Source organism: Hyperoodon ampullatus (genome assembly GCF_949752795.1).
Source record: "Hyperoodon ampullatus genome assembly, chromosome: 16".
NCBI classification, from domain to species: domain Eukaryota; kingdom Metazoa; phylum Chordata; class Mammalia; order Artiodactyla; family Ziphiidae; genus Hyperoodon; species Hyperoodon ampullatus.
In genome coordinates this window covers 28,962,468-28,975,943 of record NC_136929.1, presented here as the reverse complement: position 1 = coordinate 28,975,943, position 13,476 = coordinate 28,962,468, and the positions used below count along the sequence as shown (strand labels likewise).

The following is a 13,476-nucleotide window of genomic DNA, read 5'->3' as shown; positions in this document are numbered from 1 at the left end:
AACATTGATTCAAGGTGAAGTTGTAATCAAAGACAACTAAGACACGTATATTTTAGTTATGGGGTTTTGGCCAAAAAATTCTGTAGAACTCTAAGACACCTAAGACAACAAGAAGGAAGGAAAGACAAAGTTGATGTGAGTTACTTTCTGAAGATTTTGCCCCCAGGGGACATTCAGCAATGTTTGTAGACATTTTTGATTGTCACATTGGGTGGGTTGAGGGGAACGTTGCTACTGGTATTTAGTGCTTTTATAGCCAAAGATACTGCTAAATGTCCTACAGTACACAAGATTGCCCCCTGCAATAAAGAGTTTTGGGGCCCCAAAATGTCAATAATGCGGCCATAGAGAAACACTGATTTAGACTCTAAACCTGTAAAGGAAAAGTCTCTTATGTTATCTTATCATTATAATTTATGGTAATTCTAAAGCCTCTTACCCTGGTTTTAGCATTAATTACTCTTCAGAGAATTCCTACAACACCTAATGGAAATATATTTAGAGGTGCATAAATAGGTATATTCTTATTTTCCCTTGAAAGTTGGGGACCCCAAACTTAGCATCATGGAATTTCTGTTTGCCATATAAGGTTATCGGTGATTTTATATTTAGGAAATTTTGCTACATGTTGTTCCTTTTTGATCCCTTCGTTCCTAGATATTCATCTATAAATTTCCTGAAATTGAGCTCTAAAAATATACTCATCATAACACTAGTCCCTGCACTGTGGGAAAAGAAAATAAGATTTTAGTGATCTTGTTTTATAATCTACTCCCTTTTTCTTAAACTTCCCCTTCTTTCTCTCTTCACCCTACATGCTATTTAAAAAAAATTCTACTCAACTGAAAATGCAACATGATAGACCTGTATTTTTTGGGAAAAATCCAAATGCAGTTTTAAATTGGAGCTTTTCCAAATAAGGAAATACAAGGGTAAATGAACTGCAGGGGAATTATTTGCCGGTGAATAGTAATTCATTCTACAAAACATTCTAGAGCTGTGTAGTCCTTTCAAGTTTTCCCAGTCTTCCTGGGAGTATCTCTGGTGCTTATCTCAGTTTGCGGAGGCAGACAGGTAGGTGTTATGTGCATTTTAGAGATGTGGAGAAAGAGAAACAGATGCCACAGCTTTCCCAAGGACCTGCAGCTTCTGAGTTGCTAGAATCAGACTAGGGTTTCGTACAATGAGGTAATCCATGGAGACTGCTCGGCAGTTGTTGTTGGCACGCAGTAAGCCCTCAGAAGTTTAATATTATGCTGTTAACTCTGATAAGGAAGGAAAGAATTCTTCATGATCTGGCTGAAAGACTCCTACACTCAAAAAGTTCTCGATTTTATCAGTGTGGCCTGGGGTGACCTCTCTAATTTGAAACTGCTTTGGGAGTTAGTTTTCAGTAGATCTCTAATGATCATATTTGCCTTAATAAGAATAGTTGGTGTATAGCACCAGATGGCTATTGAAATGCCATCAACATAACCTGACCCATTATTTCTCCTAAAGACTCCTTCCTGGCTTAGCAGACAAGGAACTGAGACTGAGAAAAGTTAAGTGATGTTAGGTGGGGGTGAAAATTGGTGCCTCTGCTGGGTCTTACTTCCTGTCTCATTCTGGTGCCTGGCTCAGCCTGTATGGAATGTGCCAGGCTTTCTAGAGGTAACTTTATCGATCCCAGGGAACACAAGGGGCTCATATTCCTGCCTTCCACAGGGACTTGTCTACTCTAGCCATTGTTTGGCTCACTTTGTTCATATTGGGGGGACCTCCTGTGTGCCCGGCTCTGTGCTTTGGGCTCCCCGGAGGGTGATGCAGCCTTTGCCCATGGTGATACCATGTTTTCTGAAAAGACACATGTTAAGGTTTCATAGTGCAGGAGGGTGAGGGCTGAAAGGGTCTGGGCCAGTTGAGACTGTCCAGCCTTCCTCCCACCAAAAGATTACTTAAAATACTTACATTTCCAATTTTGTTCTGGAATTTATGTAACCTCATGTGTTGGGCATCCAGATTCCCCTCATACCTTCGTCCTGAAAAAATTTTCTTTTTAGTCAGTCTGTTATTGTATTAGCTCATATAGCCTTATTCTTTGCAGTTATGACTTAAGTGAGTTTATATTCTCAAATCATATGATGATTTTTATATAGTCATACCTAGTTAATTATATATGATGTTAACAGCTCAATATATAATTTCATATATGTACTCATATATGTAATTCCTTAATATTCTTGAATAAATCCTATAAAGCTTTCTGTATAAAACTTTGGGGGAGGAGCCACAATTTCTTACAAAATTAGAAACATTTCGTAGCTAGTTTATTTTGCATGATTAAATATGATAAATCATACCTCATTCTTACCACAGATGTTAAATGAGTGTGTCCTGCATGCCTTGTGCTGGGCTACTGTGTTTTCCTTCCAGGCAGCATGTGAACTTGTGAGGGAGGAAAGCTAAACATGCATGCATGCGTGCACACTACATATGACATAATGCTGAGTGTTAAGTGCCACAAGAATGGTATAACGAAAGCATCACTTTTTGCAGGAAGACTTTATCAAAGTGGGAGAAGATTATCTAGATCATTAGGACATTTACGAGCACCTACCAGGGGCTGGGCACTCTTTTAGGCGCTGGTGATAGAGCAGCAAACAAATCAGACAAAATTCCTGCTTTATAATAACCATACAATTCAGATGGTGATAAATGCTATGGAGAAAACGAGGGATAATGTGAGTAAGGGGAGAGGGGCCTTAGCTCTTCTTGTAGGGTAGTCAAGGGAGGAAACCCCGAGGTAACATGTAAGCAGCTGACGGGAAGTGAGAGATAAACCATGTGAATATTCGGTCGAAGAGCATTCCAGGCAGATTGAAGAGCAGGGAGGGAAGCAAGAGGTGGGGCCTGAGCAGGGAAGCCAGTGGCTGGAACAGAGTGTGTGAAGGGGAGCTCAGTGGGGACAAGAGCAGAGAGGTAGGCAAGGGGCCAGGTAGTGTCAGACCTGGAAGGTCTTGGAAGAACCTGCTTTTAACTCAGGTGAGATGGGAAGAAACTGGTGGGTGCTGAGTGGAGTCATGTCACGACCTGAGTGCAATTTCAAAAAGGTCCTTCTGGCTGCTGTGTTGAGAATACACTGTTGTGCAGAAGGTGGTGGAAGCAGGGAGACCGATTATTGTAATAATCCAGGCAGGAGATAGGATGGATCAGGATGGCAATGGTGGAGGTGGTGAGAAGTGGTTGCCCCTAGATATATTTAGAAGGTAGAGGGACAGGATTTCCTGATGGGATCAGTTATGTATAAGAGAATGAGGAATCTGGGATGACTTAAAGATCTTTGGCCCATAATATGAAAGGATGGAGTTGGCTTTTATTGAGATGAGAAAGATACGAGACCATGTTTTTGGTCTGTCAAGTTAAGTTTGAGTTGCCCATGAGACTTCTAAGCAGAGAATGAATACCCAACCAGACTATAGTCTTGCAGGGATCCTGAGGAATGAGTGGCATTTAAAAAGGCATATATTACTGGTGAAGGATTTCTAAGTTGGAGGGAAGAGCTCAGGAGAGACCTTCACTGGATTTGGAGCCTGGGTGATAATTTAAGAAGCTTTTTAAAAAGTCTAGGTAAGAGTTGACTGTGCTCTGATCTAGGGTGTTGGCAATAGAAATGGAAAGAAAAAGACACTGAATAAGAGGACTTGATAACTAGGGAGAAGGGAGAGAGAAAGGTGAAAAATGGTTCTTGGGTTTCAAATGTGGGTCACTGGGGGCAGGTAGCATCACTGACAAGACGAAAAGCAGGTTTGGAGACAAAATTGAGTTTGGCTACATCAACAATAACCATGTGTTTAGTAAGTTACCATTTACAAAATCCTTTCTAGGTCTTATTTCCTTTGATCCTTTTACAGTGGCCATGCAGAGATGTTTATTTAACAAGCAATTGGAATTGAGCCAGAGAGGCTGGGCCTAGGCCGTGGATTTGGGGGAGTCACTTGCATAAAGAATGTAATTGAATTCCTGAGCTGGCTAAGGGCAAGCATGTTATTAAAAAAATGTGGTGATGGCAAAATCTTGGGGAAGGCAAACTTAGGGGCTCAAGAAGGAGAGGGAGAGTTACTTAAATAACTAAAAGTGGAGTCAGTTACAATGAAATAAAAATTCTGAAAGCTTGGTAGGAAAACATTTTGGGCACCCCACGTTTGAAAGCTCTGTGTCTCTCTCTTCTCTCGTTCCTCCTAGCTGCTACTCAGTATTCAGATCTGACACCTCTCTTTCCCGGAGGCTTCCCTCAGTCTCCCTTCTCTGGTATAGCTTACCATACTCTTCTGTGTGCGTGTACAGCACATGTGCCTCGTGGGCGGCACCCCACTCTGCTCACACTACCCTAGCTTGAGCTCTTTGAGACCTAACCCGCAGTACATCCTCATGGCAGGGGTCACACATGGACAAAACGAAAGCTGCCTTAACAAAAAAGAGGATTATAATAGAGGTTATATTGTAACTGGCTCTTGGCAACCACCTGTGGTCTTTGAGACCAAGCCCAGTGCAGTAGTGGGGCAGATGTTATAGAATCTTTGAGAAACCGTGGCACATTTATTCCTGGTATTGAACTTGAGGAGAAAATATCAGGTAATCGTTAAATTATTTAATAAGTGCTCAGAAAAGGCAGCCAAACCTTAAAAGATTATCTCTGGGGGAGATAGAAAAATAAAGACAGGTGATTCTAGGGACTAATAATTATTTTTTTCCTAAAGTAATCTTTTTCTGCGTCGACTACCTAAATATGAGCATTGGATTATTTTTTCAGACGTGTTCAGGGTTCATTTAGCCATTTTGTGAAAGAATTCACGCTTGACTTGAGTGCTAGGCTCTTGTTTCTGCGTTTTGGAAAAACACCATTTATCTCTGTAGTGCTATTTCTGTGATATTATCACGAAAGCGTCTAGGTAGTACTGCAGAATTTTAGATGGAATTTCCAAATATAAGCCCAACCTTCCAGTTTTACCTTAAATCCGGTCACATGAACCTTGGTTACCATGGGTATTTTTGTCGTAGGAGCAAGTCCATGAGTGATGTCAGCGCAGAGGATGCTCAGAACTTGCGTCAGCTGCGTTACGAGGAGATGCAGAAAATAAAGTCACAACTAAAAGAACAAGATCAGAAATGGCAGGATGTGAGTATTATTTTTACTGGGACATGGGGAGGCAGGGAGGATGTGTTTGTTTGACTCTCCCTTCTTTAAAAAGAGAGTCAGTATCCTCAAGGGACGAGTTTCCTTGCTATTGAAGATTTCAGTTCTGTAGAAAATGTGATGTTTTAACCATTTTGATCTATGACTGCTGCATATCTTAAAGGCCATTGTGTAAAACGAAAGCTGTTTGTCTTCTGATATTTTCTGTGAGTTCTCAAAAATGAGAAGCTGCTTCTGTGCAGTATAGGTAACTTGTTTACTTGCTTTGGTGGTAGAATTTGGCATATAACTGTTCCTGATGCTCATGAAAGACTTTGCTCAAGGGTTAGGGAGAACAGGGGAGAAGAGGGTCCAGCCCAGAGACTGGGTATCAGCAGGGAGAGAGGAAAGGGTTCTTAGAGTGAATAGAGGAGGTTTGGGGAGAAATACGAATTATAACTCAGGAATATTTTGGTGGAAAAAGGAGTTATCTAATGTGAACCAAAATTAGGTGTTTTTACAGCGCTGACAGATGTCCAGATGTCTATTTGGATAAAGATTTAACCTTTCGTTTTGTCCCCGGCAGAAGGGAACTCTACCCTTTTAAAAAGCGTTAATTGTTTTACACCAAATGAGTGTAAAGAAATACGATAGATAAACTACACAGAGCAGACCCACAGAACTCTGAGGACAACCTTTTGGTAAGAGGGTTGAGTGGTAGCATAAACAAAAGGGCTAGAGATAGTAAATCTTAATTTTCCAAGGAGTTAAAGATTACATAATACAGATGAAACCTCTGCCTTGGCCATGTTTCTAAATCCCAGTTCCTCTTTTATTTGGGAACTCATTTTAATTGTCAAGAAACAGAAATTCAGTGTTATGTTGCCAAAATACATGATGACTGAGGCTGAAAATGAGAGGTATGGAGGGTTTATCCCTTAGGTTAAGTCAGATGAAAATTCATGCCGGTTACCCTGCAGGACTAATGTGCACTGCTTTCATTCTTTCTGAAAATAGTTCATATGGATTTCAGGCTGCTTTTTGAAGCAGGAACGGCCCTGTCTGCTCCCAAAGGGTGTAAACCAAACCTACTTTATGTGCCCAGGGGATGAGGTTCCTGTCAGTTTGAGAAGCTTACATGAGCTTCTGTTGGGGCTGCAATGCCACTAGGAGTTCTTAGCATGGGATTTCTCTGTTTTGATGACATAGAAAAGTTGGTACCATCCAAACTGTCTTTACCCCTGGGTGTCAGAACCAGCTTAGGCTGCTAGGACTAATTTTAAAGGTGAATTAGGTTGATTGTCCCGGGGTCACCCAGCTAGGTGAGACTTAGGTTCCTGGATGTATGGGAAGCAGATGTCCACTTGTTCCTGTCTGAACCTCCTTACTGCCCTGTCCTTATGGGGAGTTGACCCGCTTTGAAATCACATACTTGAGGCTGGCTTCCCCATTAAAGCCTTTCCAAATTCCGCCTTCCCCTGCCTGGGATAGAATTGATCACTTCCTCCTTTGGATCTCTACTCTCTCACGCAATCCTATCTCACTCATTGTTGAACTGTATTTACCTGTCTGTCTTTCCCTCTAGACTGAGAGTTCCTTGAGGGGAAGTGAATCTTATTCATCTGTGTGTTTGTGGCCCCCTTGTCTCAGAGCAGGGATTGAACTCAGTATTTGTTCAATGTATGCTTCTATGTTTAGCCATTTTACAATCATGTTTCTCTTCCAGTCTGACTAGTGAAACATGTCATTTTGTGTAAGAGCCAGATTATAGGAGTGAGATGGAAATGAATTTGAAACAGTTCCTAATCTTTTCTGACCTGGCATCTAATTACAGGCGTTTAGCATTCTTTGTGAAATGGGCAGTGAGGCAGGCTACCTGGGAAAACAAAAATGGGGTCTATCTTATTAGGTCAGGGCTTTTAGACAGATACATGAGATAAAAGGCTTGGTACAGAAACACTGGCTATAAAAAGCAAAATTAGGGCACCTTGGCATCGAAGTTGGAGTGAATAGTTTCAGCGATGTAATGGGATCCTCTGGCGCGCACTCACTGCTGGAGAGGGTGTGTAGAAATTCAGGTGTGCCTGTGCTGATGTGATTTTCTTCTGTCAGGACCTCGCAAAATGGAAAGATCGTCGGAAAAGCTACACTTCAGATTTGCAGAAGAAAAAAGAAGAGAGGGAAGAGATTGAGAAGCAGTCGCTTGAGAAGTCTGAGAGAAGATCTAAGACATTTAACGAAATGCTGCAGGACAGGTAATGAGGCTGAATGCATCTCAGGGTTGGAGATACCAGTGTTAGAAATAGATATTTTGTGTAAGTGTAGTGGGATGTACATGTGCACCAGTATTAAACTGTCATCAAATGTACATAACCTTCGAGCATTTTGCTCTGCAGTGAAAAAGCAGAGTATTGCTGTAATAAGTAGTGACTTGGATTAATGAAAGAAATGAGTACTTAAGGGTGGTGTACGTAATTTCTTCATTTTACACTGTATATTCACATGCAGGATTGGCTATATATGCAGAAAATAAACAACTTTTTCTCCTTTTAAAGTAAATTTAGGAATGGAATGGTTGGATAAAACCAGCTCTCACTCTTAACTAAATTGTGTAAAAGTATAGCAAAGTTCTTTCTCATGTCTCCGTGGTTCAATTAAAATTGTATTTTTAAAGGAAGACTATATAAACATCAATGTGAGGGTTTATCTTTTTTCATTGCAACATAACAGGATAAAGGTCCAATGTATACTTGCCTGTGGAGCAGTTACTGTGTGAAACCTTGAGATATTTACTGGTCAGGGAGAAGGCAAATAGGCTTTAAGGATAATGTCAAAAAGGAAATGTGCTGTCAGGTGAAATTAAGCAAAGCTCCTTTGTCCCCTAGAAGCCAATGGTAGACACAGTTTCATTCACTTAAACGCAATGCAGTTGGCTTGAGAGGTACTCCTTACTAAATGGTAGCCGTGAGACTGTTTCATCAGCCTCTCTATAGACAGGAATGGTGACTTTTAATCTGTAATAATTGTCCATGGAAATTCTATCAAGCTGTATGAAATTATATACTAACTTGATCTTAATGAAAGTCTGAGTCTTTTGTGGTCTTCTGTTTTTATGAAGCTATTGTAAATCGTGTACAAGAAAACTCTCAACCCTGTTAAGAAATCCACATCTTTGGAGGGTTCAAATTGGTTGTCAATTAGTTATCGTTATAGTGTGTTAATTTTGGAAATGTTATACACTTGTGGATGAAATTTTGAATGATCCCTTATTAAAGTTTTCTTATTTTCTTATTAAAGTCTCTTTACAATTGCATATACTTCAGGGACTTTTTTTTTAACCTCTTTAAGAAAAAAAAGTCAAGCTCTTAATCTTTCTTAGTGTGACATTAAAAATTTGCATGTATTTATTCTCACATTCTCTTAATATTGTGTTATGATATGAAGTCAGCAGTCTTTTTGTTCCCACCCATTTTTTTATGTTAATGACCAAAGTAACATCTGTCTCTCCACCTCTGTGTGTCAAATGCATAACTTTGTGGTTTTGGCGTTTCTTTCTGCTAAGGGAATCCCCAAATCAGATGTCTATAGTTACATCGAGGAGGAGACTATATTCTTCCGATGATGGTGTGAATGAAGAAAAGCTTCCCCCTATGCTGACTATGTCAGAAGCAAGTTCCCAGAGTGAGAGAGTAGAAGAGAAGGGAACCACTTATCCGACAGAAATTCCTAAGCAAGATTCTACAACTTTTGCAAAAAGGGAGGCTACTATCACAGCTGAAATTCAGCTTCCTTCGAAAAGCCCCGTGGAAGAACAACGCCCAGCCTCTTTGTCTTCTCAGCATTCACTGAATACACAAATGGAGTCGACTCGAGTTTCAGCTACTCTCCCTAGAAGTTACCAGAAAACTGATGCGGCCAGGTTAACGTCTGTGGTCACACCGAGACCTTTTGGATCTCAGTCAAGGGGAATCTCATCACTCCCGAGATCCTACACGGTAAACGTGTTCCTAGTTCACTTAGTCTGTTCGCCAGCGCAAAACACCGGTGAACTTGTGCAGAGGTTTGAGTTACAGATACTTGATGGGTAAAATAACTTGTACATAAAGCAATTGTATTTTTACCAATTTAGATTCAGTAGACATTTAATGCTTAAAATATAGCAACGATGCAGAACTGATTAAACTTTAAATTCAATGAAAGTCGAGCTGATACATTTTAAAAAATAAGTAGTCGACATTCTAAGGCAGAGCATTTATTTTTTAGTGTCATATTTTCTCGAATATATCTTTTGTAAAGTATTAGGTTGCACTGTATGAATTTGCCAGTAGTCAGTTCTTTTTGACCTACAAAACAGCAATTTCATACGGTTTAACCTAAATATTTTCAGGTGATTATCACAAAGTTCTATTTTTCCTGATTTCCCACTTCATTAGAACTTGATATATTTGATTGTAGTTATTAAAATGTATCTCATGGTTCAAAAAATACATATTTTTATTGGGGTTTTAAAGGATATAGAATCATTTGCCCTGAGAATGAAGCAGGGCTGAAAGTGAGTGTGTTATTTTGAATTATTTAAAAGGAAGCAATACAGCCTTGAGCACATTGGTGTTCAAATTCCTTTTACCTCTGCCAATGAGGAATCCTAAAACTCGAAAGTAGAAAAAATTTGATTAAAAAAATTCAAGGTGAGGGAAGCCTGCCTAAACTAGCCAGAAAAACCGCTGACCATTATATTAAGTAAGTACAGGCATATTTGACAACATAAAAATTAAATTTATATGATAGACACCATTAATGTAGTCCAAAAGACAATTTATATAGGCTCAGAAAAATATTAGTAAAATGTATTTTATATATAGGTTTAATATCCCTAAGATTTAAAATGCAAATTGATAAGGAAAGATAAACAGTTGAAAAGTGAATATAGAAATGAATAGTTCAAGGGAGAGGGAATTTAAATGGTTGGTAACATAAAGTACTTAGAAGCATGTTCAGTCTCATTAGAGCAAGAATGAGGTGTACAACTTTTCACCCATGAGATTGACAAAGATTTAAAACATTCAAAATGTCTAGTGTTGGCAAGGATGCAGGGACAGAGACATTCTTATACATTACTTTGGGAGTGCATTGCTACAATTTTTAAAGATATATATAAACAAACAAACAAACAAATAAATAATTATATTTTATACAACATACCTAAAATATTCCTTGGTCCAGCAAGTCTACTTTTGGGAATCTGTGCTATAAAAATAAACATTCTGGGGGCTTCCCTGGTGGCGCAGTGGTTGAGAGTCCGCCTTCCAATGCAGGGGACACGGGTTCGTGCCCCGATCCGGGAGGATCCCACATGCCGCGGAGCAGCTGGGCCCGTGAGCCATGGCCGCTGAGCCTGCGAATCTGGAGCCTGTGCTCCGCAACGGGAGAGGCCACAACAGTGAGAGGCCCGCGTACCGCAAAAAAATAAATAAATAAAATAAACATTCTGGTTATAAAGAGATGTGCAATATTTTTGGTACACTTTAAATGACATTGAATGCATATCAAATGAATAAACTGTAGAGATCCATAGTGTGAAGTATTCAATAGATTTAGTTTAGATTTCTGTCTGTTGACCTGGAGTGATGTAGATGGTCAAAGCAAGTTTCAGAGGTCTGTTTATAAAATAAACACTTTTGTAAAAAATAACTACTCCTACCACTTCATATGTACAGATCTGTTAGTGTGACAGAACATGCTCCAAGCTTTTAGTAGTAGTTACTTTGCTGAGGGAGGTATATATTACTTTCATGACTTGAAAGTATTAATTTAATGTATACACTTTTTAAATAGAAATCTAACAGAATACGAAGTTTAAAATAATGTTTCCTATTTAGATGGATGATGCTTGGAAGTATAATGGAGACGTAGAAGGCATTAAGAGAACCCAAAGCAGTTCAGTCAGCATCTCTGTGCAAAGACCTGACACGAGCCAGCTTGCGTCCAGGTCATCCAGCGAAAGAGAGGCAGCAGCATCCAGAGAAAGTGTGACGAGGCTGCTCTCTCCTACACCCACCTTCTCATCTCCTTCCCAGGGGCAGGCTGCCACTTCGAAAGACACATTATCTTCAACATCTAGCCCTGATTTAACGTCTGAGCTTGGAGAAGGGAGAAGCTCACCACAGACAGAGGTCTCAAGATCACAGGTGAGTTTGGGAAGGCTTTTCAATCACCTGCTGCCCAGAAACCGAAGTATTTAAATCAGGAAATCACGTTTCTAACCTCTAGGCACTACAGTCTGGGCTGATAACGTAGAAAATGACATTGCATTTTATTTGTAACAGATCTTGGAGGAAGTAGATCTCTTCCAACTCTGAGTTGATGGATCCAGATGACCCTTGTGATATGGGTGTATGGAGACTTTTTGTACCAGTCTCCCTGGAGTTGGCTGGCTTTGCTCTCTACTCCCCATTTCAGCAGCTGTTGCCTTGCACCGTTAGCACTCAGTAGTCCGGGTTCGGGTGCAGGAATCACTCAGGAGGTTTTAGATGCAGGTCTAATAGAAAATGGGTAATAAAAGCCCCTTCTCAGGGGAGTGAACTGACCACAAGGAGAAACTGGTACACGTGAGAGGGGCTGGCCACTAAGGACGGGGAACTTCTTTCTCTACCATATGAAAAATCTAGTGACTTTCAATACTAATTTGTACTCTGGGAAGCCTAGAATTTTGTACCACTCCTTGTCTTTTAAGGGGAATATTGAGGCTTAGTTACAGTATGACAATTGCATTCTTTAGCATTTGGAGTCCAAATAAAATATACCATCAGATGAAGAAGGACTGGGGGCATTTGTAGTTTTTCCTACTTAAAATCCCACAGATGACTCTAAGAGAATGATTAGGTAATGAATGTTCTTCTAGTTATGTTTTACACATAGGCTAAAGAGTTGTTGCTTGTCTAGAGAACAGAAAGAAACTTTTCTCTTTTAGAGAAAAACCTTCAATAAGCAATTTGATAGTTGTGTGAACCCCTTAGTGTGGAGATGCTTTTATGGTCCTGTGGCTTAGTCTAGCATTTTCTGATGCCTTACTAAAGTGTATTTTTTCCCCAAGGCACAACATCAAGTATATAACTTGGCCCAAGTTATATTAATGAAATATCTTTGTGTAAAATATGATACAGCATATTTTAGTATTGTTAGTTTTTATTAGTACAGGAAAGCTTTACAAGTTTAAACTAAGCTTTTTTTCTTTGTGATTATAAAGTACTCTGTGCTTGAGAAAACTTGGAAATGCAGGAACACATACGTAATAAAAATGACTTGGTAATCCCATCATTTAGAGATATTCTGTAGCATTTAGATATATTTCTTTCAGTTTTCCCATGTATATTTACAAACATATCTAAATCCAGTCTCTTCAGGTTGCTAAAATCATTGGTTGTAGATTATTTTTTTAACTTCACTTTTAAAGAATTGGGAATACGTAATTAGCATCATAAGTCTCAGTGGATGAGGGCAGTAGCCTCTGTTATACTTGGGGAACATAAGGTACCAGTGGATGAATAATAAAGAGAGAATCAAGGTGTCTTTTGTTTTATGGACTTGCCTGTTTGCCCACGCCTTTTCAAATAGCAAATCCCACAAAGCAGCCTGATTATTGTACTGTGTGCTCAGTGGTGGTAACTCCTTCAGGGTGGCAGTTGACTAGCTGCATCAGTGGATTAAGAAAAAGAGGCTAAGTGTGGGTGTGGCTTTCAGGTTAGAGCAGTTCAGAGGAACGTGAGTTAACATGGTGTGGTTTCAGGGGTTTTTTTGTTGTTTTTTTTTTTTTGCTGTACGCGGGCCTCTCACTGTTGTGGCCTCTCCCGTTGTGGAGCACAGGCTGTGGACGCGCAGGCTCAGTGGCCATGGCTCACGGGCCCAGCCGCTCCGTGGCATGTGGGATCTTCCCGGACCGGGGCACAAACCCGTGTCCCCTGCATCGGCAGGCGGACTCTCAACCACTGCGCCACCAGGGAAGCCCATCAGGTTTTATCATTAGTGGATTTATGATCTTTAGTCACCCAACTTGAAATGGAATGCTACCGGGCAAAATTAGGCTTGACTTAATAAGTGGAGCAGTTGGAATTCTTGAACAAATGTATATATCATATGGTGACTTGCCTATCCCTGAGATGCTTGGTGTGTCCACTTCTACACTCCGAGGAAAGTAGCTTATGTAGCATCACCCTGCTCTTGTCACTGAGAAGGAGATTACTGACTTGGGAAAAGGACTAGGAATGCACAGAACAGCCTAGGACCGGTATGGCCAGGGCATATGCAACACTCCTCCAAACTAC

The 13,476-nt window shown here is 40.2% G+C and overlaps 1 protein-coding gene across 1 annotated transcript in view; it reads left to right on the top strand.

The window, feature by feature from the left end:
• LMO7 (LIM domain 7) overlaps positions 1-13,476 on the top strand; it is a 53,122-nt gene that overhangs the window by 7,411 nt on the left and 32,235 nt on the right. Inside the window, exons 5-8 of the mRNA XM_079721616.1 lie at positions 5,041-5,158; positions 7,268-7,410; positions 8,718-9,150; positions 11,035-11,343. Coding sequence (XP_079577742.1) covers positions 5,041-5,158; positions 7,268-7,410; positions 8,718-9,150; positions 11,035-11,343 — 1,003 coding nt within the window. The remainder of the gene's footprint in view (positions 1-5,040; positions 5,159-7,267; positions 7,411-8,717; positions 9,151-11,034; positions 11,344-13,476) is intronic.